The sequence below is a fragment of the Pteronotus mesoamericanus genome, unplaced genomic scaffold (assembly GCF_021234165.1).
Source record: "Pteronotus mesoamericanus isolate MK-2021 breed Mesoamerican mustached bat unplaced genomic scaffold, CSHL_Meso_final contig_98, whole genome shotgun sequence".
Lineage (NCBI taxonomy): Eukaryota > Metazoa > Chordata > Mammalia > Chiroptera > Mormoopidae > Pteronotus > Pteronotus mesoamericanus.
Window position 1 is genome coordinate 7,917,703 of NW_026555295.1, and position 23,997 is coordinate 7,941,699.

Consider the following 23,997-nt stretch of genomic DNA (forward strand, 5'->3'; position numbering starts at 1 on the left):
GGGCGTCATCCTGCAAAGTGAAAGGTCGCCGGTTGATTCTTAGGGCACATACTATTCCTGGGTTGTGAGTTCATTCTCAGGAAGTGGTGTGTACTAGAGGCAATCAATTGATATTTCTGTCCTAAACTTATGTATAAGTAGCTTTCTGGTCCAAAAAAGAAAGCTCATGAAAAATTGGGAAATCTCCCCTGTGACCAAAAACAAAAGAATCAACAAAATGAAGACAGCATTATCTCAATTTACACAAAGAGGCAGGAAGGTTGCTTTGAGAAAAAACATTCAGAAATCTAGGAACTGATAAATTCTGGGATTCCATTTTGTAATGTCTAAGAGCAGTCAAATAACCCTAAAAGCTTTTGGTCTGAATACGTACAATAACTAAAGACTACCTTTATTTATCAAATACATACCTATCTCACAGGTTTCCCACTAGAGAAGGCAGATTAAAAACTTCTCTATGATTCTGTAATTTCAAATTATTTCTTTTTGTCTTTGTCACTAAGAGAAGTGGTTATTGCATAGGAGTTAAGGGCGAAGACCATGAAGAAAAGATTAAATAAAATCCTGACTTCTTAGCTATGTAACCTTGAACAAGTTACTTTACCTAAGTTTTACCTTCTTTATCTGTAAAATAAGCTTGTTATTATTATCTGACTCACAATTATTGTAATTAATAAATGAAATAATGTGTAAAAAACATTCCACATAATACCTGGTATACAGTAAGTGCCCAATAAATTTATTAGGGTAATATATTTTGATGACTTCTGTGTTTTGGGGGGGATATTTTATATTAAGCAAAAACTTTAAACTTTTTCATTGACTGTGCAAGGAAATTAAAGGTATTAAAATTTCCATTCAAAGTGTCAGGACAATTTTCAGTGTCAGGGCAATTTACCACAAAACTTCCAAACAAAACCTAGATTTTACAAGAAAAGACAGACTTTAGTCTTTTGAAATTCAGTAGCTCTTCTTTACATAACATGCAAGCACATTTAAAATGTAAGGCAGAGCACAACATTTTTAATATGTTATTGCTGCAGTTATAGAACTTTTTCTACAGACAAGAGTCAATTTCATCATTAACCACTGAGGGGAGCTGCAACCTAAAAAAAAGGTTTATATAGAATTTCAAGGTTATTTTTAAACTTTCTCACACATCACAGTATTTGTTTAATAAACTCATTAAAACATTTTAAATTAATTTGATGAGCATATCTGAATTCTTTTGGAGGCCTTACAAGTAATAAGAAGGCTCATTATGTACACATAATAAAATAGGGGATCCCTATCTATATCTCCTCAGCTTTTGCTAACATATTTATTTGTTCTCTCTCTTACACACACACACACACACACACACACACACACACACACACACACACACACACACACAGAGGAATGTAAGCTCCATGAAGAAGAGATTTTTTTGCGCTTCATAGACCACTCTATTTCAAGTACCTAGAACAGGTACCAGCACCAAATAAATGCACAGTGAATTAATTGCTACTGAATGAGTACATAATAAATGAACTAAATAAATATTAGTTCATTTATTTGAAAGGTTAAAATACGTTAGATAATGTCAACTACAGTAGTCCCTTTTGCCAGCTCATTTTCCAAGGTTTTAGTTACCCATGGTCAACTGCAGTCCAAAAATATTAAATGGAAAGTTTCAGAAATAAACTATTTGTAACTTTTCAATTACATGCCCTTCTGAGTAGCGTGGTGAAATCTCACGCTGTCCCACTCTATCCAGCCAGGGCGTTAATCATCCCTTTGTCCAGAGTATAGACTATCTGCGCACTAGTCATTTAGTAGCCTTCTAGGTTATCAGATTGACTGTGGAGGTATTGCAATGTTTGTGTTAAGTAACCCTTGTGCTTAATAATGGCCCTAAAGCACAAGAGTAGTGATGTTGGCAATTCAGATATGACAAAGAGCTGTAAAGTGCTTCTTTTAAGTGAAAAGGTCAAAGTTCTTGACTTTAAAAAAAATTATATGCTGAGATTGCTAAAATCTACAGAAAGAATGAATCTTCTCTCCATGAAAATGCCTAATTTATAAATTAAACTTTATCTTGGATATGTACATAAAGGGTTCCATACTGAATGCAGTGTCAGGCATCCACTAGGGGCCTTGGAATGTATCTCCTGTACGGTAAAGCAAACTGTTGCTACCTGAAAAATGTAATGTCTAAGTATATTGAACTTTGGTTTAAAAGAAAATATCTAAGAGCAGTTATTTAATCCTCCAGATGAGTATATGGACAAATCTAATGAAAATGACTTGTTTAATATACAGTAGAATCCCTCTTGAATGATATGAATGGCACAGAGAGTTGGTCAATTAAATGAAGAACTGTGAATGCAGACACACATTTTATTTTTGTTCAATACATATTGTTTCACTCATCAGTTTTTATGGCTTCTTCTCTGAATATAACTCTGTTGATTGCCACTTTTCTTATATAGTCAACTCTTATAATGTATCATTAGTACATTTCAATATCTTGAAAGAATACTTAAGGGCAATAGAGAAGCAATCTGAATAAAAGCTTCATCCAGATTTTTATAAATATGTCCCAATTTTTTACAGTTGTATATCATCCACCAATTTCACAGTTTTTAACAATTCAGTTTTATCAACTCTTTCTAGAGCATTTAACAGTTTTCATGTAATAATTCTTCAAACTGATATTTCATTGGCCTAAGAAATATCTAATTATATAATTACAATAACAGGTCAACAGCCTTTTAAGAGGTCTTGTAAGGGACAAACTCAATTTACATCTTACTTGGGAGAGCAGAAGTGTGTGCATTATTAACTGTTGTCATCATTACTGACAGATTACAAAATGCCTCCCTTCCACATTCTGATTAATTGTAATTTTCTTTAAAGTAGCTCTTCAATACCTAGATTCCCCTAAATTTTGACTACCTCCTAAAAGATTTCGGGGGGGCGGGGGGGCGGGTGTGTGTGTGTGTGTTTATTTCATACCCATGGCTGAGAAACTACGTTTCAACTACAAAGGCTAATATCTTCCTTAACACGAAAAGTGAGTTTATACCACAATTCAATTTTCTTTTTTTTAAAATAAACTATAGTTGACAGAGTATTATGTTGAATATAATACATGTTATCAACATTACAATACATGTTATCAACAGTTACATAGCTTACAAAGTGATCATTGATATAAATCTAGTCACCATCTGTAACCACACAAAGGTTATTAAGATATTATTGACTATATTCCCTATGCTATACATTACAGGTCCCGTGAGTTATTTCATAACTGGGAAGTTTGCCCCTCTAACTCCCTTTCACCTTTTTCACCCACACAATTTAATTTTCTTTTTTTTTAAGTCTGGCATAGGAAATAACTATTAGAGAAACAAGGAATAGGAGCAAAGAACTGTTGTGCTAAAGAGTTCAGAATAGGAAACTCACAACAATATTCATATTCCATTCCAGATTTAAGTGTATAGAAAAATACAAATATTGATATGGATTTTTTTAAAGATGTATTACAAAATGCTACACTAATTATTTTAAATATTTCATTCTTCATAATCTTGAAAATCAAAAATTTGTCTACAGAACAGTAATTTCAAAACATTTATAAAGATATTTCCATCAACTAAAACAAAGTCACAAACCTACAACAGGCCACTGAGATCAGTTAGCAGGAAACCTTCATTTTATAGATGAAGAAACTGAGTCCTAGAAAATAATCTACTCAAGGTCACCAGCTTTGAGGATACAAAATCAAAATTTATACTCAATTCTAACCTAATCACAATCATGTTCTCTGTATACTATGATACGAGGAAAAATGTATTTTTTTTCCAACAAGAATATGAGGCAGAGAGACAGACAGAAAACCTTTCAGCTATTAAAAAGCATAATGATGGCTGAGAACACCACAAGTCCAATGTTTTATTCACTACATACCTTACAGTAAGCTCTTCAAAATTATTAGATGGCATAACAAAATTTAAATCTAGTTATATTCAAATAATAGTTAAAACCCATCTATTTTTTGTTTATTGGATTTTTATAAATCTTACTTAACAAACATCTGTAAAGAAGGAATGGTAACATTTCATTTTTCATTTCCCTCCTATGGCCATTCCTTTACTTTTCAGTCACATTTCTATCAACTTCAACCATTTGAGTAAGAAATATGTGAATGAGTAAAATAAGCTTCTGAGCTTAATATATTTTTCATTAAAAGGGTATCCAAACATACTTTCTGACTTGAAAAGCAAATACCTCAAAAGGGAGAGGATAATTAAAATATACCCCTTTATCTCATGATCCATTTAAAATCTTACTGTTTCATTTAAATCTTAATACTCCTCTACTAACCTTTAAAATAATTTATAAAATTTGTAACACAAATTTTAATAAAGAATTTTTCCTAAAATCCTATAGATTTGAAAGCCTTTTGCATTCAAACCTAATCCATATCATATAGCTTATTTTTGGGGGTTCTTTTTGTTTTTTTTTTCACTTCCACCTTTCAGTAGGTTATTAGTTCATAACCTATCCTTCGGAAATTTGGAACTTGTATGCTTCTATCCTAAGAGTAATTGTTTAGTAATAACACCTTTCTCAATATATGTGGAGTTAATTCTTACATATTTTTATCATTAATTACAACACAAATTTAATTTGCTAATTCTTTAATCCATCAAGTTAACTAACAGACTTCAGATGTATAACACAGCCATGAGAATTGAAAACCAAAAGAACATTCATTGGGGAAAAGCTCCTAATGTGAGAATGAAAACTAGCTTTGGAAGCTGTAACTAATTTCCTGAAGTCTGTATTTGTTTTTAAAACTTCAGTGGCTATTCCAAGTATAATGTTCATGTCTATGACTACAGAAAAGCAAGAGTGTTGTTAACATGTGTGAACTTTTAACATGACATTGGCTTGATCTGCAGCCATCATCAGAGCTTCACCTGCCCTCTTTGGACCTGATCTCCCTCCCAAGCTTCTCAGATCTTTCGGACTGAAAACGGCCCAGTTACTGCTGGAAAAAACGGATAAGAATCCTTTTATCACTGAGATATAAAACAAAGTTACACAATATGCTGACTGGGGAAGGAAAAATATGCTGCGAAGGGTGTTATAAGTCTGTTACACATATTTTAGAATGTTAATGGTGATTATAAAAACAATGATGATGACAATCGTAAAAACTAATATTCATTAACATTATTTAATCCTCACAACAATCATATTTTTGTTTGATTGAGAAGTTAAGAAACTAGCCATGATCCGAGGGCCTGTAAGTGAAAGAGCTACAGATTAAAATCATGTATATCTGACTCCAGAACCCACACTCTTAATTTACTATATTTTCATTTCCTATCTTCCCTAACCGCCTTACAAAAACATTTACTGAACACCTACTGTACCCACCTGCCAGTCACTTGAAACTCCATAATATATAAATTAAAGATGACTATTCAAGCACCAATCTAGATTCCCTCAACTCAAACAAAAAGTTAAAGCATGTGCTTTATTTTAAAAAGATTTCAAAGGTAATTCATGATCTCATTCAACACATGTGTAAATGAGAATTTGCCATGTGAGAAGCATTATGCTAGATGCTGAAAAGATAAAAAGATGTATAAGGCATGGTCTTTCCCTCAAGCCCCCAAAAGTATATATATAATTCAGTATTAAAGAAAATTTTTACTTTTATAGTTTAAAGAAAAGTACTCCTGACAAATAATTCTGCTATTGGCTATTGTTTGATTAAAAATTTGTAAAAGCTATGAATCACTATTTAATTTTATAAGGCAACCTTTCTCCTATTACCAAAATTCCATTGTACCTTAGTAATGCATAGTCAAAAATGTGAAAGGTGACAGCATTTGCCATTTGCTTACATTTTCAATGACAAATGTCCACTCTTTATCTTCAAATTCCTCTGCATGAGGATCCTGTAATAAAAGCAAAATTATAAAATTGAAATACATTTATTTAATCCAATCAATCAATGAAATGCAGACAGCCTTGCTTTTAGTTTTACCAACTTTTAAAAAGGGAGAGGCAGAAAAGGCCTACTCTTATGAAACTTCCATAATTTCTCTAAAATTTAAAGCATTATTTTTATATTGTGCAATTCTCTATTTTACTTATACTGACGCATATCATCTTCTAGGATAGCACAGATGACATGATAAAAGGAAACCTGATCAGAGAGAGGTAAGTTAGCAAGTAAACTATTAGAAGGCACTTTACTTAGAATATTAGATTCTTATGTAAAGCTTTGTCCTAATTTTTAATGTAAGTAGTTTACATGTACCACTTGAGGCAAGGTTTTCTTCTAAGCAGAGATTATATAAACATCTGGAATTTCAAAGTACTGCAAAGGACTTCATAATCTATATAAAATGGCAAATTGGAATGGTTCTTGATACCCCCAAATTCCTCCACTCATTAATCCTGGAAATGCCTCAGAAACCTAAGAAAGGGAATGGATCCTACACCAAATACTACTTATAAAAAAATGAGGCACATTTTTTTGCATTTATTTGACAAATATTTATTAGGTACTTATTATATAAGGGAGTGTAGAGGTGCTATATGAATTCAAACATAGTTGTCTTTGCCCTCAAAGACAAAAAAAAAAAAAAAAACCCTAATCTAAATAAACATGTGATGAATGAAATACATGGTTTCATCAAATACTGGAAAACAATACGTCACTTTATGCAGGAATGAATAGGAAAAGCTTTATGAGAGAGAAAGCATCTGGGCCAAGAGGGATGATATAGGACTTCTCCAGGTATCAGAATAGGTAAAGGCAACTGAGTACATAACACATAAAAACAAAGTAGCAGGGTCAGATCATATGTCAATTAAGTTACTCAAGTTCAATTCCTTGTGTTAGAGGAGGGGGAGGAAAGAAAGAATTGAGAGTGAGAGAGTATTTAAATAGAGCAGGCTTTTGGCTCAGCATTCCAATCTAAGAGTGAGTGCACACAAACGGAAAAGGGCTCTGCTATTCCCCTACTGGGTCTCAGGTCCCATGTGCTGCTCCTAGGAAAGCATATTATTCATGAATGAGTCCACTTAAGTCTATTATTAATCTTCTGTTTCTATTGCCACAGCCTAGTTTGGGCTCTTACCACTTTGTGCCTAGATAAAAGGAACTGCAGTATTCATTCTCAGTCTCTCTGCCCTCCAATCAATCTTGTACACAGATTAATTCCCCCAAGCCACAGTTCTGACCATGTTAGTACCAATTTAAATTTCTTTAATGACTCCTACATATCTATGGGATAAATTCAAAACTTCTTGGTTTCACTTCTTTATATCTGTTACTTTTTAAAAAACAAAACTGTAACAGCATGGTGGTGACTGATTATAAGCTATATTAAGGCAATCATTTCTATGAGTAAATTCAAATAGGATAAAAACCTGTCAAAAAGGAGGTTTTTTGGTGGTGATATGCAGGGGGAGGGAGGAAAGGTAAAAGGGAACAAAAGGCAGAGAACTGTACTTCAAAGTTGTTTCCCCAGCCTGGCCCTGCCCATGAACTAGGTTTATGGAGAGAGAATACTGTAAATAAAGCTTGAAGAAGCTTTTCAATGAGGAATTTAGGGCACAAATAGTGCTACTTTAGAGATCAAGTAATAAAGTGTGACACAAAGCTAAGGAAAGAGACATTTTACCACCCTTCCTGCCTGTCCTTCCCTTCATTTTGTTGAGGAATACAGTATAGCTATAGCACAGCTAGTACAATTAAAAATAATAACAGGTGGCTGGTGTGGCTCAGTGGATTGAGCACCAGTCTGTGAACCAAATGGTCGTCGGCTCGATTCCTGGTCAGGGCACATGCCTGGGTTGCAGGCCAGGTCCCCAGTTGGGGGCATATGAGAGGCAACTGTTTCTCTCCCAGACAACAATGTTTCTCCCTTCTCTGTCTCTTTCCCTTCCCCTCTCTCTAAAAATAAATAAATAAAATCTTTAAAAAAATAGTAACAGCAATACAAAGTACTTACTGAGCACACATTCTGCCCCAGTCATTGTGCTATTGTAATCATCATAAGAACTTATAAAGTATGTACTATTTTTATTCCCGTGTAACAGAACACAAAACTGAGACCTAAAAGATGTGCTGTATCACAGTGAACAACTAATAGGTATTAAAACTATGTTACAGTTTTGGGTCTGCCTTACTTTTAGGCACACTGTTGGTTCAGTCCCTAGGACCTAGAACCGTACCAGCCACACAGTAGATTCTTAAGAATAGTTAATGAATGGATTAATAAATACATACCTTATAAATTAATGAATATTGAACAGTGCCTTACATAGTACACATTAATTCTCAAAGCATATGAAACATTATTTTTAAATACCAATGATGTATTATTCTTTACAATTTCAATAGGACCAAGGGACAATGTAATAGGGCAAAATCAGTAAAAACATGTAAACGAGCAACAATAATGTTCATTTTCAAGGCACTTCAAAATGGAATACCTACATAACTAATTATATTATTTACTAGACAAAAACATTTATAATAAAGATTGCTTTCAGCTTGAATCAGTTAAGTCTTCTTTGTATCCTACTTTCAACCCTCTAGAGCAGTGATTTTCAACCAGTGTGCTGCAATAATTTTTAAAACACACAATAACCTGGCTAATCAAGGCCACTGACCTCCTTTCCTTAAGATTCTCAAATTTTTTTTTAAAAAGTGACAACAGCCAACACAACAATAGCCATCCAAGGTGATTGAAATCAAAATTACACATATATTTTTGTCAGATTGGCAGAATATATATTTTTTGGTATGCCTCAGAATTTTAGTAATTAGTTTGTGTGTGACATGAGATGAAAAAGGCTGAAAAATCACTGCTTTAGAGTCTCCTTTCCTACAACTGCAATAAAGAGAAAAATTAAAAATGGCTTAAAGTCTTTTTCCTTCTCAAAACCATAAAAGGCTTTTTATTAATTTACTAGAAGTATCTATTTTCAACCTAATTCAAATTTCAAAAACAAGCATGCAGGGTTAAGAAATTAATTTCTAGTTAAATCACAGAAAAATAAAACACTGATAACTTCTTTAAAATGCACCTTGTGTATGATCACACCTCTGTGAATACTATACTTCAGACAAGTTTAAAGTAGTCCTTTTCTATTTGCAAGTTTCAAGATTAAGTGAATTGTGAAAATTTTATTAAAGTAAAAAGGGGGATAAATATGAAATCTATTCCACTTGAATATTTTCAATAGTGTTCAAAAACAAGTTCCAAAAATTACCATGAAAAAAATGAAAAGTTGTTTTGCTTGTTTTACTTTTTTCTATTATAAGTTGGTGGGATGGGGGGAGTCAGGAAGGAAAAAAAATGTTGCCTGAAAATATTCTTTAAATATCTTAAATGGTCACAAGGTTGCCTTAGCACAAGTGATACAGTAAAACTGGGGAGGAAAGAATACTTGGGTTGTTTGTTGTTTTTTTTCTATAGACAGTAACACTCAAAGTTATAAAATTCAGTGATAAGGATATGCTGAACATTATCATCAGTACTTGAAAACAACACTTATCTCCTGATCTTCCAAGTAATGTATTTCAACGGCCACTTTCAGCTCAGAATCACTCAGTGATATCCTATCCCCAAATGCATGATTGTTAGCTCTATCCTAACCCCATTTTTCTCAATCATCCTGTTTTTTAAAAAGTTGTACAACTATATCCATTCCTTTGCTTTACCAATATAAACAACAGACTAAATCAAAACACTCAAGAAATTACTTAAAAGCCTTCAAGAATATCAGACCTCTTCTTTGGCAATCTATATTCACAGTCATTTTTTATTACAGAATAGGCAGTGAAATGTAGAATAAAGAACAGGGCTAAATCGCAGTGTGTCTAGACAAGTTACCTTCTTTTCTAATCACAGTTGCCTAAATAGTACAATGGAAATAATCACAGAACCTTAGGGTTGCTGTGAGAATTAAATGAAATACTCCAAAGGTCTCACAGTACACTTCTAAGCTTACTTGTATCATTCTAGTAGGAAAAATATAGTAAGAAAAAGGGGTTTAATAACAGGCTTTTAAGACAGCCAGCTGAAAGGCAATAGGATGGTTCTGGTATTCCTGGAAAAAAAGGAATAGTAGCTATTGTCTCACCCTTTATTTCTCCCCAGGAAAACCAAGTATGGTATATATATGATAAGCATAATCAAGTAATGTTATAATGCCAGTAAGAGTAATATCAAAACTATAAAATATATATATGAAGTGTTAAGAATTGCCTTAGCTGGTGTGGCTCAGTGGACTAAGCACTGGCCTGCGAGGCAAAGGGTCAGGGATTCAATTCCCAGTATAGGGCACATGCCTGGGTTGCAGGCCAGGTCCCCAGCAGGGGGCGCGTGAGAGGCAACCACACATTGATGTTTCTCCTCCCTCCCTTCTCCAGTCTAAAAATAAATTAAAAAAAAAAAAAAAAAGAATGTTTTGTAAAATAGAATTCACGAAACAGAGCATTTAAACGTAGTATGCCATTCATTGGTTAGTACATTAACATTCATCATATTGTTTTGTTCTATTGACCTCTGCAGTAGTTCCTGAATGAGTTAATTAATATAATGGATCACAAAATCAAAAGCAACTTTTTGTACAGAGAGATCTCACACTCTAAGCCATATAACATTGTTCTAGTTAAATTTAATGTCCTTAAATACTTAGTGGATTTTCACAAACTTTATGTAACTAAATTATGCTTAATGAGATGTCCTTCTTCCTCCTGTCCTTCTGCAAAAGTAATTTCAATATAATTGGAATGATTGAAATCAGAAATAAAGCATTTTTTTTTCTAATTTTACCATTTTTCAAAGAGGCTAAAACTGAGATACAGTTGACCCCACCATTTTTTGGAGAAGGTAAGGAGTTGGTTAGGAAAGTAAATATTGTAGTGTTTATTCCTATCTGTGCAAAGTACATTACAGTGTTTTAGAAAATATGGAAGACTTTTAAGGAAAAAAAACATGTACACAAATCAGGCTGGTAGGTATATATACACCATGTTTTTGAATTTACACTTTGAATTTACAACTAGAATTTTGCTTTTAAGCTATAGTAGTTACAAAATATTAATATCAATAAACTATTTAACCAAGTAAATTTAAAACTTTCTTTTAATACTAACATCACTAAAATATCTATCAAATGCTAATTTTATTTTCTTTTTTTAAGATTTTATTTATTTATTTTTAGAGAGAGGGAGAAAGAGAAGAGAAACATCAACGTGTGGTTGCCTCTCATGCCCCCCGCAACAGGGACCTGGCCTGCAACCCAGGCATGTGCCCTGACTGGGAATCGAACTGGCTATCCTTTGCTTCGCAGCCCAGAGGTCAATCCACTAAGCCACACCATCCAGGGCAAATGCTAATTTTAAAACATATCTTGTTATTAGTCAAACAAGACTAACAAAATGAGGCTTAGAACTAAGGATTCCACAAACCTCAACTTTCCATAGAAAAAGCACTTTAAAGTTTCCCGTGGATAGAACATAGGAAGTAGTAAAAGAAGTATTCCAATGAATCTTAATTATAACAAGTTCAAAAGAACTTCAAAATTATTCTGACTTAATAGACCATGAAATACTCTGATACCCTCGCATTGTTAATAAACTGCTATATTCCTAAAAATAATGCACAGTAAGGTACCAGGTTGGACCCAAATGTATAGAATATTCTGTTATTCAGAACCATGATTATATACTAAGTTATTTAACTTATAAAAATGAAACTTACCTTAAAAAGTGTCACAGTGATTTCAATGTTTTCAGGAACAGGCCACACTACAACACCACGGTATGGATTTTTTATTCCAGGTTGCCAGCTATGGGCCTACCAGAATAAAAATAATGGCTTCAATATGAAGTACAGGAAATGCAATGTTAATAATTTACAAAAATATATTGACCCTACTTAACTATCCATTAGATCTGTAGTCTCCCTGAAACAAAAATAAGTAGTCAAATAAAACTTTTCAAGCATTAAACTTGGACCATGACAGTTATATCACATGATAGTTACAGATGACATCTTTAAACAAACCTTCACCACCTCTCCCACCCACACTCAAAAGAAGACGCAAAATTGAAGTTTTTAATATTTTCGAAAGCTACTGTTTGTGATTGGATAAAAATTTTATTAGGAGACATTTTTAAAATTATTTTTGTGATCAAGGAACTTAAAGGCAAATTCATTTGTCAAAAGGAAAAACAGAGTAGGGTGGTGGGATGGGTGGAGGAAGGCAAAGAGGGAAAAAAATGAAACAACTGTAACAGAATAACAATAAAAATGGTTAAAAGAGGAAACACTAAAGGAGAAAGTAATTGTATGCTTTGCATTTAAGTTCATTTCCCATTACACTGTCAATGTTTATTTGGGACAGGTAAAAAAAGAAAGCGATTTTTGCAGTTAATATTCCTGGTACTTATAATTTTAAATATTTTTTTCCCTTGTAAATCTTGGCTATGAAAGTTCCCTAAGGAATCTCCCTAAATTTGGGAATTACTCCTATAGTTCTTCCTTGTGGTGGCATTTCCGGCCAAAGCTGATGGAAGATTAGGTAAGCCAAGACATCTCAACTAAGTCTTCATCTCTATGGGCTTCAGGACTGTCCACGGATAAAAGCTAACAACTTACAGAGTACTTTATGTCAATCCATATCTGGAATATACTTATGTTTAACTCATTTAATCTGCCTACCAACCCTATGACGTAGCTACCACTCATTCACTGACTCCCTCATTCACTCACTCATTCAGCTGATACTATCTGCCAAGCACTGTCTAGGCACTGGAGTAGTAATAAATAAATAAATAAATAGATAGATAGATAAATAAATATCTGCTTTAGTGGAGTTTACATTATAGTACAAAGAGAGACAAAATAATTAGGTAAAATATATAGTATGTTAAGCAGAGGTAAGCACTATGGAGAAAAAAAAAGATGTAGAGAAGGATGGAGGGGGCAAAAGAAAGTAACAATTTTTCTTTTTTTTTTGTTGCACAATTCTTTTTTTTAATATATTTTATTGACTATGCTATTAGAGTTGTCACAATTTTTTACCCTTTGCTGCCTTCCACCCAGCACCCCCCATTCCCTCCAGCAATTCCCCTCCCCATAGTTCATGTCCGTGGATCATGCATATAAGTTCTTTGGCTACCCCATTTCCTACACTGTTCTTAACATCCCCCTGTCTATTCTGTAACTATCAACTTGTACTTCTTAATCCTTGCACCTATTCCCCCATTCTCCCCCTTCCCCTCTAAATGATCTCCGTATCTATGATTCTGTTTCTGTTCTGCTTGTTTGCTTAGTTTGTATTTTTTTCTTTTTTTCCTTTCTAGTTTTTTTTTTTAATTTATTTACTTTTTAAATACATTTGTCTCTGCCTCCCCCCCACCTCTTTCCCTTGCCTCCTCCCTCCTTCCCTCCCTCAGCTCTTCCTCTTTGGTTTTGTCCATGAGTCCTTGCTATATGTTCCTTGACTTTCCCCTTCCCTTCCCTTTCCCTGCCCCCCCCTTCCCTCTTGTCTCTGTTGATTTCTTTTCCTTTCAGTGTTGCTGGTCATATTCTCCTTGCATCACTTTGCATTGTTGGTTAGGTTCCGCTTATAGGTGAGATCATATGGTATTTGTCTTTCGCCCCCTGGCTTATTTCGCTTAGCATGATGCTCTCCAGTTCCATCCATGCTGTCGCGAAGTTTAGTAGTTCTTTTTCTCTTTCTGCTGCATAGTATTCCATTGTGTATATGTACCATTACTTTTTGATCCAATCATCTACTGATGGGCATTTAGGTTGCTTCCAACACTTGGCTATTGTCAATTGTGCTGCTATGAACATTGGGGTGCATAGCTTCTTTTGTATTGGCGTTTTCTTAGGGTATAGTCCCAGCAGGGGAATCCCTGGATCAAAAGGCAGTTCCATTTTCAGCTTTTTGAGGAAATTCCACACTGCTTTCCACAGTGGCTGCAACAGTCTGCATTCCCACCAACAGTGTATTAGGGTTCCCTTTTCTCCACAGCCTCGCCAGCACCTGTTGTTTGTGGATCTGTTTATGATGGCCATTCTGACCGGTGTGAGGTGGTACCTCATGGTGGTTTTGATCTGCATTTCTCTGATGGCTAGTGATGCTGAGCATCCTTTCAAATGCCTCTGGGCCCTCTGTATCTCCTCCTTAGAAAAGCATCTGCCCAGGTCCTTTGCCCATTTTCTGATTGGATCGTTTGTCTTCTTGGAGTGGAGTCGAGTGAGTTCTTTATATATCTTGGAGATCAAACCTCTTTCTGATGTATCATTAGCAAATATATTTCCCCATACGGTTGGCTCCCTTTTCATTTTGCTGATGTTTTCTTTCGCCGTGCAGAAGCTTCTTATTTTGATGAGGTCCCACTTGTTTATTCTTTCCTTTATGTCCCTTGCTTTAGGAGACATATCAGTGAAAAAATTGCTGCGTGGGATATCTGAGAGTTTCCTGCCAATGTTCTCCTCTAGGACTTTGATGGTGTTGCGACTTATATTTAAGTCTTTTATCCATCTTGAGTTTATTTTTGTGTATGGTGTCAGCTGATGATCCAATTTCAATTTTTGGCATGTAGCCGTCCAGCTCTCCCAACACCATTTGTTGAAGAGGCTGTTATTGCTCCATTTTATGCTTCTGCCCCCTTTGTCAAATATTAGATGCCCATAGAGACCTGGGCTTATTTCTGGGCTTTCTATTCTGTTCCACTGGTCTATGGGTCTGTTCTTGTGCCAGTACCAGATTGTTTTAAGTATGGTGGCTTTGTAGTAGAGTTTGATGTCCGGTATTGTGATCCCTCCTACTTTGTGTTTCTTTCTCAAAATTGCTGCGGCTATTCGGGGTCGTTTATGGTTCCATATAAATTTTTGAAATGTCTGTTCTATTTCTGTGAAATACGTCATTGGTATCTTAATAGGGATTGCGTTGAATCTATAAATTGCTTTGGGTAGTATGGACATTTTGAGGATATTAATTCTTCCAATCCATGAGCACGGTATATGCTTCCATTTATTTGTGTCTTCCTTAATTTCTTTTTTCAATGTTGTATAGTTTTCTGCATACAGGTCTTTTGTGTCTTTGGTTAAATTTATCCCTAGGTACTTTATTTCTTGCTATATCGAATGGTATTTTTTTTCTGATTTCTTCTTCTTCTATTGCATTGCTGGTGTACAAAAACGCCTTTGATTTCTGAATGTTGACTTTGTATCCTGCTGTTTTGCCAAATTCACTTATTAGGTTGAGGAGTTTTTTGGTAGAGTCTACAGGGTTCTCTATGTACACTATCATGTCATCTGCAAACAATGATAGTTTTACTTCCTCCTTTCCTATTTGGATGACTTTTATCTCTTTCTCTTGTCTGAACGCTGTGGCTAGGACTTCCAATACGATGTTGAAAAGAAGCGGTGAGAGCGGACATCCTTGTCGTGTTCCCGATCTTAGTGGGAAAGCTTTCAGTTTTTGCCCGTTGAGTATGATATTAGCTGTAGGTTTTTCATATATGGCCTTTATTACATTGAGGAATGCCCCATTTATTCCCATTTTGCTGAGGAAAGTAACAATTTTTCAACAGAGTAGTCAGAGAAAGTTTCATTGAGAAGGTAACACTTAACAGAAGGTCTTAAAAAGGTGACAGAATCAGATATGTAAATATGATAAGAGCTTTCCAGGGAGAAGGTCAACAACTGGAAAGTGCTGAGGCAGTTAGATCACAAGGAGGCCAATGTGGCTGGAGTAGAGTCATCAAAAAGGAAAGCAGTAGGAGACAAGGTCAGAGAAATAATGGAGGGCCCTCATACAATGATCTGGGAGGCCATTGCAAATATTTTGGCTTGTAATTTGAGGGAGAAGGGAAGCCACTAAAAGGTTTTGAGCAGAGAAATGATGATCTAAATTATGGTTTAAGAGACTCAATCCAGTGAATGTATCAAGAATAGGCTCCAGACATAAGAGAAGAAACAGGAAGACCAAGTAAGCAGCTACTGCAATGAACGGGGGAAGAGCTGACAGTGACAGCTTGGGGTGGTAGAAGGAGGGTACAAACTGGCTACATTCTGAAAATGTTTTTATATTTTCAAAACAGCATTAACAAGATTTACTGTTTGGTTGTATGGGAGAAAGAAGGTAGACAAGGCTATTCTAAGGCTTTTGCCCTTGATAGAGAAATGCCTATTAACAAATAAGCAAGACTGCAGGAGGAGCAAGTTTGGGAAGATAGGAAACTCAATTTTACACATTAAATCTGAGGTACCTATTAGATATTCAAGGATAGATGTTCAAATAGGCAGCTAGATATATGTGACTGGAGTTAAAATTTGGGAATCATTACCATACAGGTGATGCTTCAAGCTTAAGAGTAGATGTGATGCCAAGGAAGTGAGTACAGATAAAGAATATGAAGGCTCAAGCACTGAACCTTGGAGCAAAACATTAACAGGTCAAGGAAAGGAGATGGAATCAGTAAAGGAAGGTCAGTAAAGCAGGAAGAAAATCAGAGAACTGTTGGTATCCTGAAAATCTAGTGAAAATATTTCAAAGAGAAAAGAATTGTTACCTGTGCCAAATGTTACTGATAGATCAAATAGGGTGAGGCCTAAAGAATAACTACTGGATTTAACAAAGTAGAACTATTACTGACTTTACAAGAGCAATTTCAGTAGAATAATGAGGCAAATGCCTGGGTTCCAGAAAGAATAGGAGGAAAGAAACTGAAGACAGCAAGTAAACTCAACTCCTCTAGGGTGTTTTGCTGAAAGAGGAAAGAGAAAATGGTTGGTACTGGTGGAAATAATAGTGTCGGAGATAATTTTTTAATCAGAAAAATATTTATATGCTGATGGAAAAGATCCATTTAGGAAGGAAAATTTAATGATGCAGAAGAGAAATAATTGCTGGAATGATGTCCTTTTTATTGAATTTATTGGGGGTGACATTGGTTAACAAAATTATACAGGTTTCAGGTGCACAACTGCACAACACATCATCTGTACACTGCACTGTGTGTTCACCGCCCCAAGTCAAGCCTCCTTCCATCACCATTTATCCCCCCTATACTCTCCCTCTCCTCCTCCCAAGTCCCCCGAGAATAATATCCTTAACAGTACAAAAGGAGACAGGCTAGCCTTTGCTGGGAGCACAGACCATTCCTTCTTTTATAGCAGAAAAGAAGCTAGAGTATGTGCATGCAGATGCATGTGAGGGAGCAGATTTAACAGATGAGGATATCAAGGCACAGACTTGCCCAAGATCACACAGCAAATAAGCAGCAAAAATTGGACTTGAACCCAGGAAATAGAACTGAGAAGGGATCAAGATCACGGAAACTTACGTCCATGCAAATCTTACCAGATTTATTAGTTAAAATACCATCAGAAGATACAGACCTAGCAGCATTCTCCCACTCTTAACTCAAAAATTGTCAGTAACTCTCCCTATATCCGCTCTCCATTGCCCCAATCACAAAACTTCAGGTGAGGAAAGGGGAAGTAGAGACTCACCGCATCAGTACGCCATAACCAAAGGTAAAAAAATCCCTGAATTTTGTTGATTAAAAAACATCTCCAGAGATTCCTCTATTCATTCCCTTGTCTCCTTCCATGCTTGTTGACAGTCTTATAACAAAAACTCCACAAAGTAAACAATCTTCATTTTGAAAGTAAATTTCTGCCCACCTTAGGGTAATCCTTAATCAAAATACCCTTCAGCATACTCTATCTACATAATTCTGAAGACTTATGATAACTGTAATTAACATGCATTGTGAAGGAAGACCAGGTTATTTCTCTGGTCTCTTCAAACTTTCCATAATTATATTTTCATAGCTTCCCTATACAATAGAAACATAAGAAGAAAGAATAACAACTTTTCTTATTAACCACAGAAGATTAAGAGTCTTTGAAAAATTCTTCATGAAAAAAAAAATGACCATAAAAGAATTTTAGACCTGAAGATATTCTTAGAAAATTTAATCCAAGTCCAGGTGAGACAACATGAAGCAATCGAAGAGTAAATGCCTTGCCTGAACCCATACTAGTAATCTACCATTCAAGAAGAAGAATCAGACTCCATGATTTCCAAGTTCAGAGTTCTTCATCCAACCAGCATCATGCCCAGGTCTATCCCTGATTCACAGAGTAGCCAAGAAAATCATCTTCTATCCCTAAGATCTTAACATTTATATGTATTACACAGGTCAAAAACAAGGGAAGCAGGGAATGGAGAAGCCAGCTAACAACTGGGCAATTAAGAGATGGTGTTTTCAAGGGTGTTGGTGAGTGGAGGGATAGAGCAAATAATTATGTGGAGGGTGTCTGTGTCATGGACACAGACAACAGTGTGGTGATTACCAGGGGAGGGTAAAAGTAGAAAAGGGTGTAAGGGGAATAAATAGTAATAGAAAAAATACAATAAAAAATAAACTATTTAAAAAAGAGAAAGATACGGTGCTTTCAGATAATTTCCTCAGGTCTCCTAATGCTGGTTCTCTAAATGACCTCTTCGAATCCTCAGTCTTGAATCTGGGAATGGTAATTCAATTTCTGAACAAACAAAAATATACTCTGCTTAACAAACTAAAATCTTTTTTAAAAAATAAAAGGAGATGGAAGGGTGCTAGTTCTGAAGTTACCCGTGTGCTGCCATTTTCTCACCAACCTGGCTAAGTGAGGACAATGTAACAATATCAATTAATCCAGCTGAGTAGCTGGCAATGTCAGCTTTATAATGTTAACAGATTATTATATATTGGGCAGAAAATGAGACAAGCAAGTTTTACAGGAAAGGAATTGAGGATGAACATAGTGACAAACATAAAAAAAAATGGCATTCCTATTTTCAAAGAGCTTACTACTATAACCTCTACCTCAAATAGAGTCAAATCTCTGAAACTAGAAAAAGAATGGAAAGTCTAATACAGGTAACTATATAAAAATAGGTATGGTAATAAACACCTAATTGTACAAATACACAGGAACAGTAATTAGTTCTTAAGTACTTGATATAAAGTACATCATATTGGCAAACATCCGTACTATAAGAATCTTGATCACTGTCCATTCAGAGTATCAGAAAGGATTTCCCTGTAAAATAATAAGGCATAAACACACAGGTACAAGTATTTAGCTCCTCAATATAGTAACGAAAGGCAAGTTAATCATTTGCCAATATCCTAGTACAGATAATGGCTGAAATTATCCAGTTCCCCTTATACAATTTTTCTCACTTTTTAATAACATCACAGACCCTCTGGCATCTGCAAATGCAGACCCAGGAGAAAAGGCAAGATTTCTCAATATGGGGTACTTATCCAATAAAATACTTATTTTCTAATTATTTCATGTCATACTTTACCTAAAACACTTGTACCTTGTATGGAATTAAACACTGAGTAAGTACTCATTTTATTATTTCTGATTCAACAAAATGGAAACATTTTAATGAAAATCTGTAATTGCCATAAGTTGATAATTTTCAATTTTTAAAATTGCATATACCCAAAAGTTTAGGATGTCACATATAAAGTTATCTTAGAGCTGCCAACACCACCACTATAAGGCAAAGTTCTGCAACTATAGCCTCCTCTTGATACATAGCAATTATAAAAGCTATAGCACAACCACAGAGCAAGGAAGCAAAGGTGGTAATGTCATCAAAAAGCTAGTGAAGACTTCAAAGCTCTGGTTCCCCGTTGGAATTCTCCCATCTCTCTGGGAGTTTAAATTTATAGGTCAAATCCTTGACTTAAGACATAGATTACTCTGCCATAATTTTTCTGGTCTAACATGATTGCCCTGCTTCATATTACCACCTATTGTACTGAAAAATAATGTATTTAAGCATATGTAAATCAACTGTAGCCTGTTAATCTTTGTTACAAATGCTACGGTTTAAGAGGGGAAGCTCCATATTGTGTTAATTAGCCATGATAATTATTTTTGCAATAGAAAATGATTCAGCAATGAACTCTTTGTATATTTAGCTATAAAAATAGACATGTACCCAAAGAAAGTGAGCAAGTGAGAAACTGAGAACGAATCTTTAAATTAAATAATGCAATGTGTCCTAATATTTTACTGTCTAATCGGATAGTTATCTAGGTGTCAGCTATAAATTTCAATCCACTAATATAAAAAATAGTAGATACATTCAGAATCAGGAAAGATAAATATTAAGCTACATAGATGATTAAAAAAAGATAACCAAATAGGTTAAAACTCTTTTCAAAAACATATTTAAAATGGAAAACTAGAATATTTCCTGGCTAGTGGTTGCAAAGAACTGTTTATCCCCTCAGTGATTCCAGTGGGACTTAGCAGCAAATAACTTATATTTTAAAGGAAAAAAAAATGTTAAGAAACAATAGACTCTTAAAGAAGAAAACAATGATTCTACCCTTTATTATAGCTGATAGCTAATTTTTAAAGAATAGCTAGGAACAAGGGTTGGTAAAAAAGAATTCCAAAATGTCATGAATCTTGAGTTCTTCAAAACTAAAAAAAAATTATTTGCTTAATTTTTACAATAATCTCAAAATCATTCTCTCCACAGCTTTTGGAACTGATTTTTATGTCCTTAATTTGCTGTTGCATACAATTTATAAGCCAGTTTTTTATACACACACACACACACACACACACACACACACACACTATACATATGCTACATGTAATAAGCTTAACACATTGTGGAGTCTCATAAACTTTTCTAAAGAAACACACCTGTACTACAATGTTTTAAGGAAAAAAACAATGATTCTAAAATATACTGAAATGATTTAAAATATTAAAAACATCATAACTGGAAAATTAGTCCAACGAATAATTCCTCGTAGAAAATACTGCATTCTGAGAAAGATCAACCTGTAAGCCTCATTTTTGCATTTCACTGTACGGATTCAATTAATATTTGATACAATATTAAAAAGAATCTAGACCTAAAATAAAAATTATTTGACTGCCTTTTAAAAATGCAACTAAATAAAAAGTGCATTTAATCTCAAACGTGAGTATTCTGAATTGACTTATAACCTAAAGTATTTCATTATGTTTCATAATCTTCTTAAGAAAATAATAGGTATCTAATTATTAAAAGGGGGAATCACTTTCTGTTGATAGCCAAATACATTTAGGGACTATTTCTAATGTTGAGAGTTGTAGTCATATTCATCTTAGTGCACGATCTTATTTTGTTCCTTTCCACAAAGCTTAAGATACAATTAGCAAAATTGGCAGAAGACCTTAAATTAAGTTTATCTTCAGAGCCCATATGTAAATAAATAAGAAAATATTCCAGGTCCAAAATGGAATGCCTCAAAGCTATAAATGTATGCTTTGAAGAACATGCCATTCATGCTGTTAGGCAATTGAATCTTTCCTATAATGGTGGCAGGATTACATTTAAAAGTCAAAAATTTTCTACCCTATTACCCAGTTCCTAGGGTAATACCATTCCTAGGTATCTGCTCAAGAGAAATCAAAATATCTGTCACCCCAAATACTTGTACAATAGTAATATGTATAGCAGCTGTATTCACAATAGCGAATGTTCACAATATTCACTGGAAATGAGCAAATGTTCATCAACAGGGATAGTATAAATAATTAAATTGCAGTACATTTACATATTTGAATACTTCTCAGCAATTAAAAAAACTACAGCAATATATAAAACGACATGAATAAACCTCAAAAACATACTGATGAAAATAGTCTGTATCTTGATAGGAACAGTAATTACACAAATATATATAAATCAAAGCTAACTTTTGGAACACTAATTACACAAGTATATATAAATCAAAGCTAACTTTAGGAAAAGTAATTACACAAGTGTATATAAATCAAAGCTAACTATAAATCATATAATTAGTGTCTGTGCATTATACTGTATGTAAATTTTAGTTCAATAAAAATAAAATGAAAAGATGTCCTAATAAAAATTTTAAATTCTGAAATTTAATTTAATTTACATAGATCTAGTTGTAGAAAATCATCATCCAAAACATGCTTGTAGTTATTGTGTGCTTGTAAAAATATACTCAAATTTCATTATCTATAGAATACAATTTTTAAAATATCTATATATTGCTATTGAACATTTTAAAATTTTATTCTACTCCCTACAAAGCTATCCATATAAAAAAACTAAAGCCTTTAAAAAAACCAAATCCTTCTCTTCTGCCACCCAGCAATGGAATTAGATGACTCACATTTCCTTAAGTGTACCCTAACTTCATCCTCTTGGAATCTGAATAAAAGATTCCTAGATACAATTTTGTAAGTGGTACCTATTTAATTCATGATACCCTAGTACAGGAAAATTAGATAACTACTTACACAAGGCTACCAAATCCAAGATCAAAGCTCAAGGACCTGGTTCCCATTTTAAGAACTGCAGTAACAAGATTACAGTGCCTAGTTAATCATTTCGGTAGCCTACATAATCAGAAATAACCGAAAATATCTAATAATATTTTAAAATATGCGACATGAGGGCCAGAGAACCTTAATAATTTGACTTAAAATTGAATTCTCTATTTAAAGAAATTTAGAAAACAACTAACCTTAGAAGACTTCCTTCGACTTCTCCTTGTCCAAACTACCACCAGTTTATCTGGTTGCCTGCCAAATAAAAAAAAAGAGATTACATATAATTTAAGTTATCTTAACTCAAATTAATATAAAATTTGATTCCAGTACATTTAAAAAGACAAAAATGTCATTTGCTTTAGATTATATGGAGCAGTTACTCTTAAATAAAGCTTATTCAAATAAATCATCCACTACAGTACATGTTGAATACAGTTGTGACCTAATTTAAATGACTAATATTTCAGCCACATGTTTTTCCATAAATACTTTAGCAAATTAATGTACTGGAACAAACCATGTGAAATAAAAATACTTAGAACTGGCAACTATTTTAAAAATAAAAACACACATATATATCCTCCAAAACTTAATACTATACACTATACTTCTAACATATTTTCTACTTTAATTTGGAGAAAATAAGCATGATAATGACAATACCAAAATAATACAAATCTCTGAGTTACACTACTTTGACATCTCTAATTCTTATGAACAATGCTATGGTTTTCAACATTTTTATAATCAATTTTCTTCATAAAAACAATATAGTACTGAAAATAGGCACAATACATAATATTATTCCTATTTTATAAGCTTAAAAAAAACTGGCAAAGTAAAATAACTAATCAAAAGCTCTGGCAGAACCAAGACTGAAATACAGGTTTTCTAATTCTCAGACCTCTCTTCTTTTCCTTACCTTCTGATAATATGAAGTAAAAAATAAACAACAAAAAAACCTTACATTTTCAGCTAATACAACTAAGTTCTCTTCAGTGCTTAGGGAAAACATTAAGACTGTGATTATCAGTTATTTTCCTTAAATTTTCATGTTAAAAAATCTTGAATAAAAGTTTTTTAAACAAGAAATGAATGACAGACTCATTTGGTAACCATCACTTTCTATGCTTCCTTCATTTTACCCTGGAATCCCTTACTATCAGCAGGTGATCTGTCCTCTATTTCACTTAATTAAATATATACATGTATACAAAAGGCCACCAGCCATAAACTCCTTACCCAGTGATTCACCAGTGCAGCTGTCCAAAGAGCAATGAAAAATATTATGGAAGAACTGACCCAGAATGTAGTACAAAAATAAAGTGATAAAAATACTAAGGAGTACATTTGCCTAACAGAAATTCCAGAAATTTAGAATAATGGGAGGCAGAGGAAAAACCGAAGAGATAAGGCTAAAAATGTTCCAGACTTGAAGAAAGGTTGGAGTCCTTAGATAGAAAATATTATCAAATAACAGAATAAATAAGTCTACCTGGTATAACCCTCCACACCATGCTCCTCTCCTTTTTTGGAGAGTGAATAATAAACACTTTAC

At 34.0% G+C, this 23,997-nt stretch overlaps 1 protein-coding gene across 6 annotated transcripts in view; it reads right to left on the reverse strand.

Moving 5' to 3' along the window:
• EHBP1 (EH domain binding protein 1) overlaps window positions 1-23,997 on the reverse strand; it is a 359,207-nt gene that overhangs the window by 285,967 nt on the left and 49,243 nt on the right. For all 6 annotated transcript variants that reach the window (XM_054586913.1, XM_054586912.1, XM_054586910.1 and 3 more), the window contains exons 3-5: window positions 22,634-22,691; window positions 11,796-11,891; window positions 5,910-5,963 (exon numbers count right to left, since the gene is read on the reverse strand). In XM_054586913.1, coding sequence (XP_054442888.1) covers window positions 5,910-5,963; window positions 11,796-11,891; window positions 22,634-22,691 — 208 coding nt within the window. The remainder of the gene's footprint in view (window positions 1-5,909; window positions 5,964-11,795; window positions 11,892-22,633; window positions 22,692-23,997) is intronic.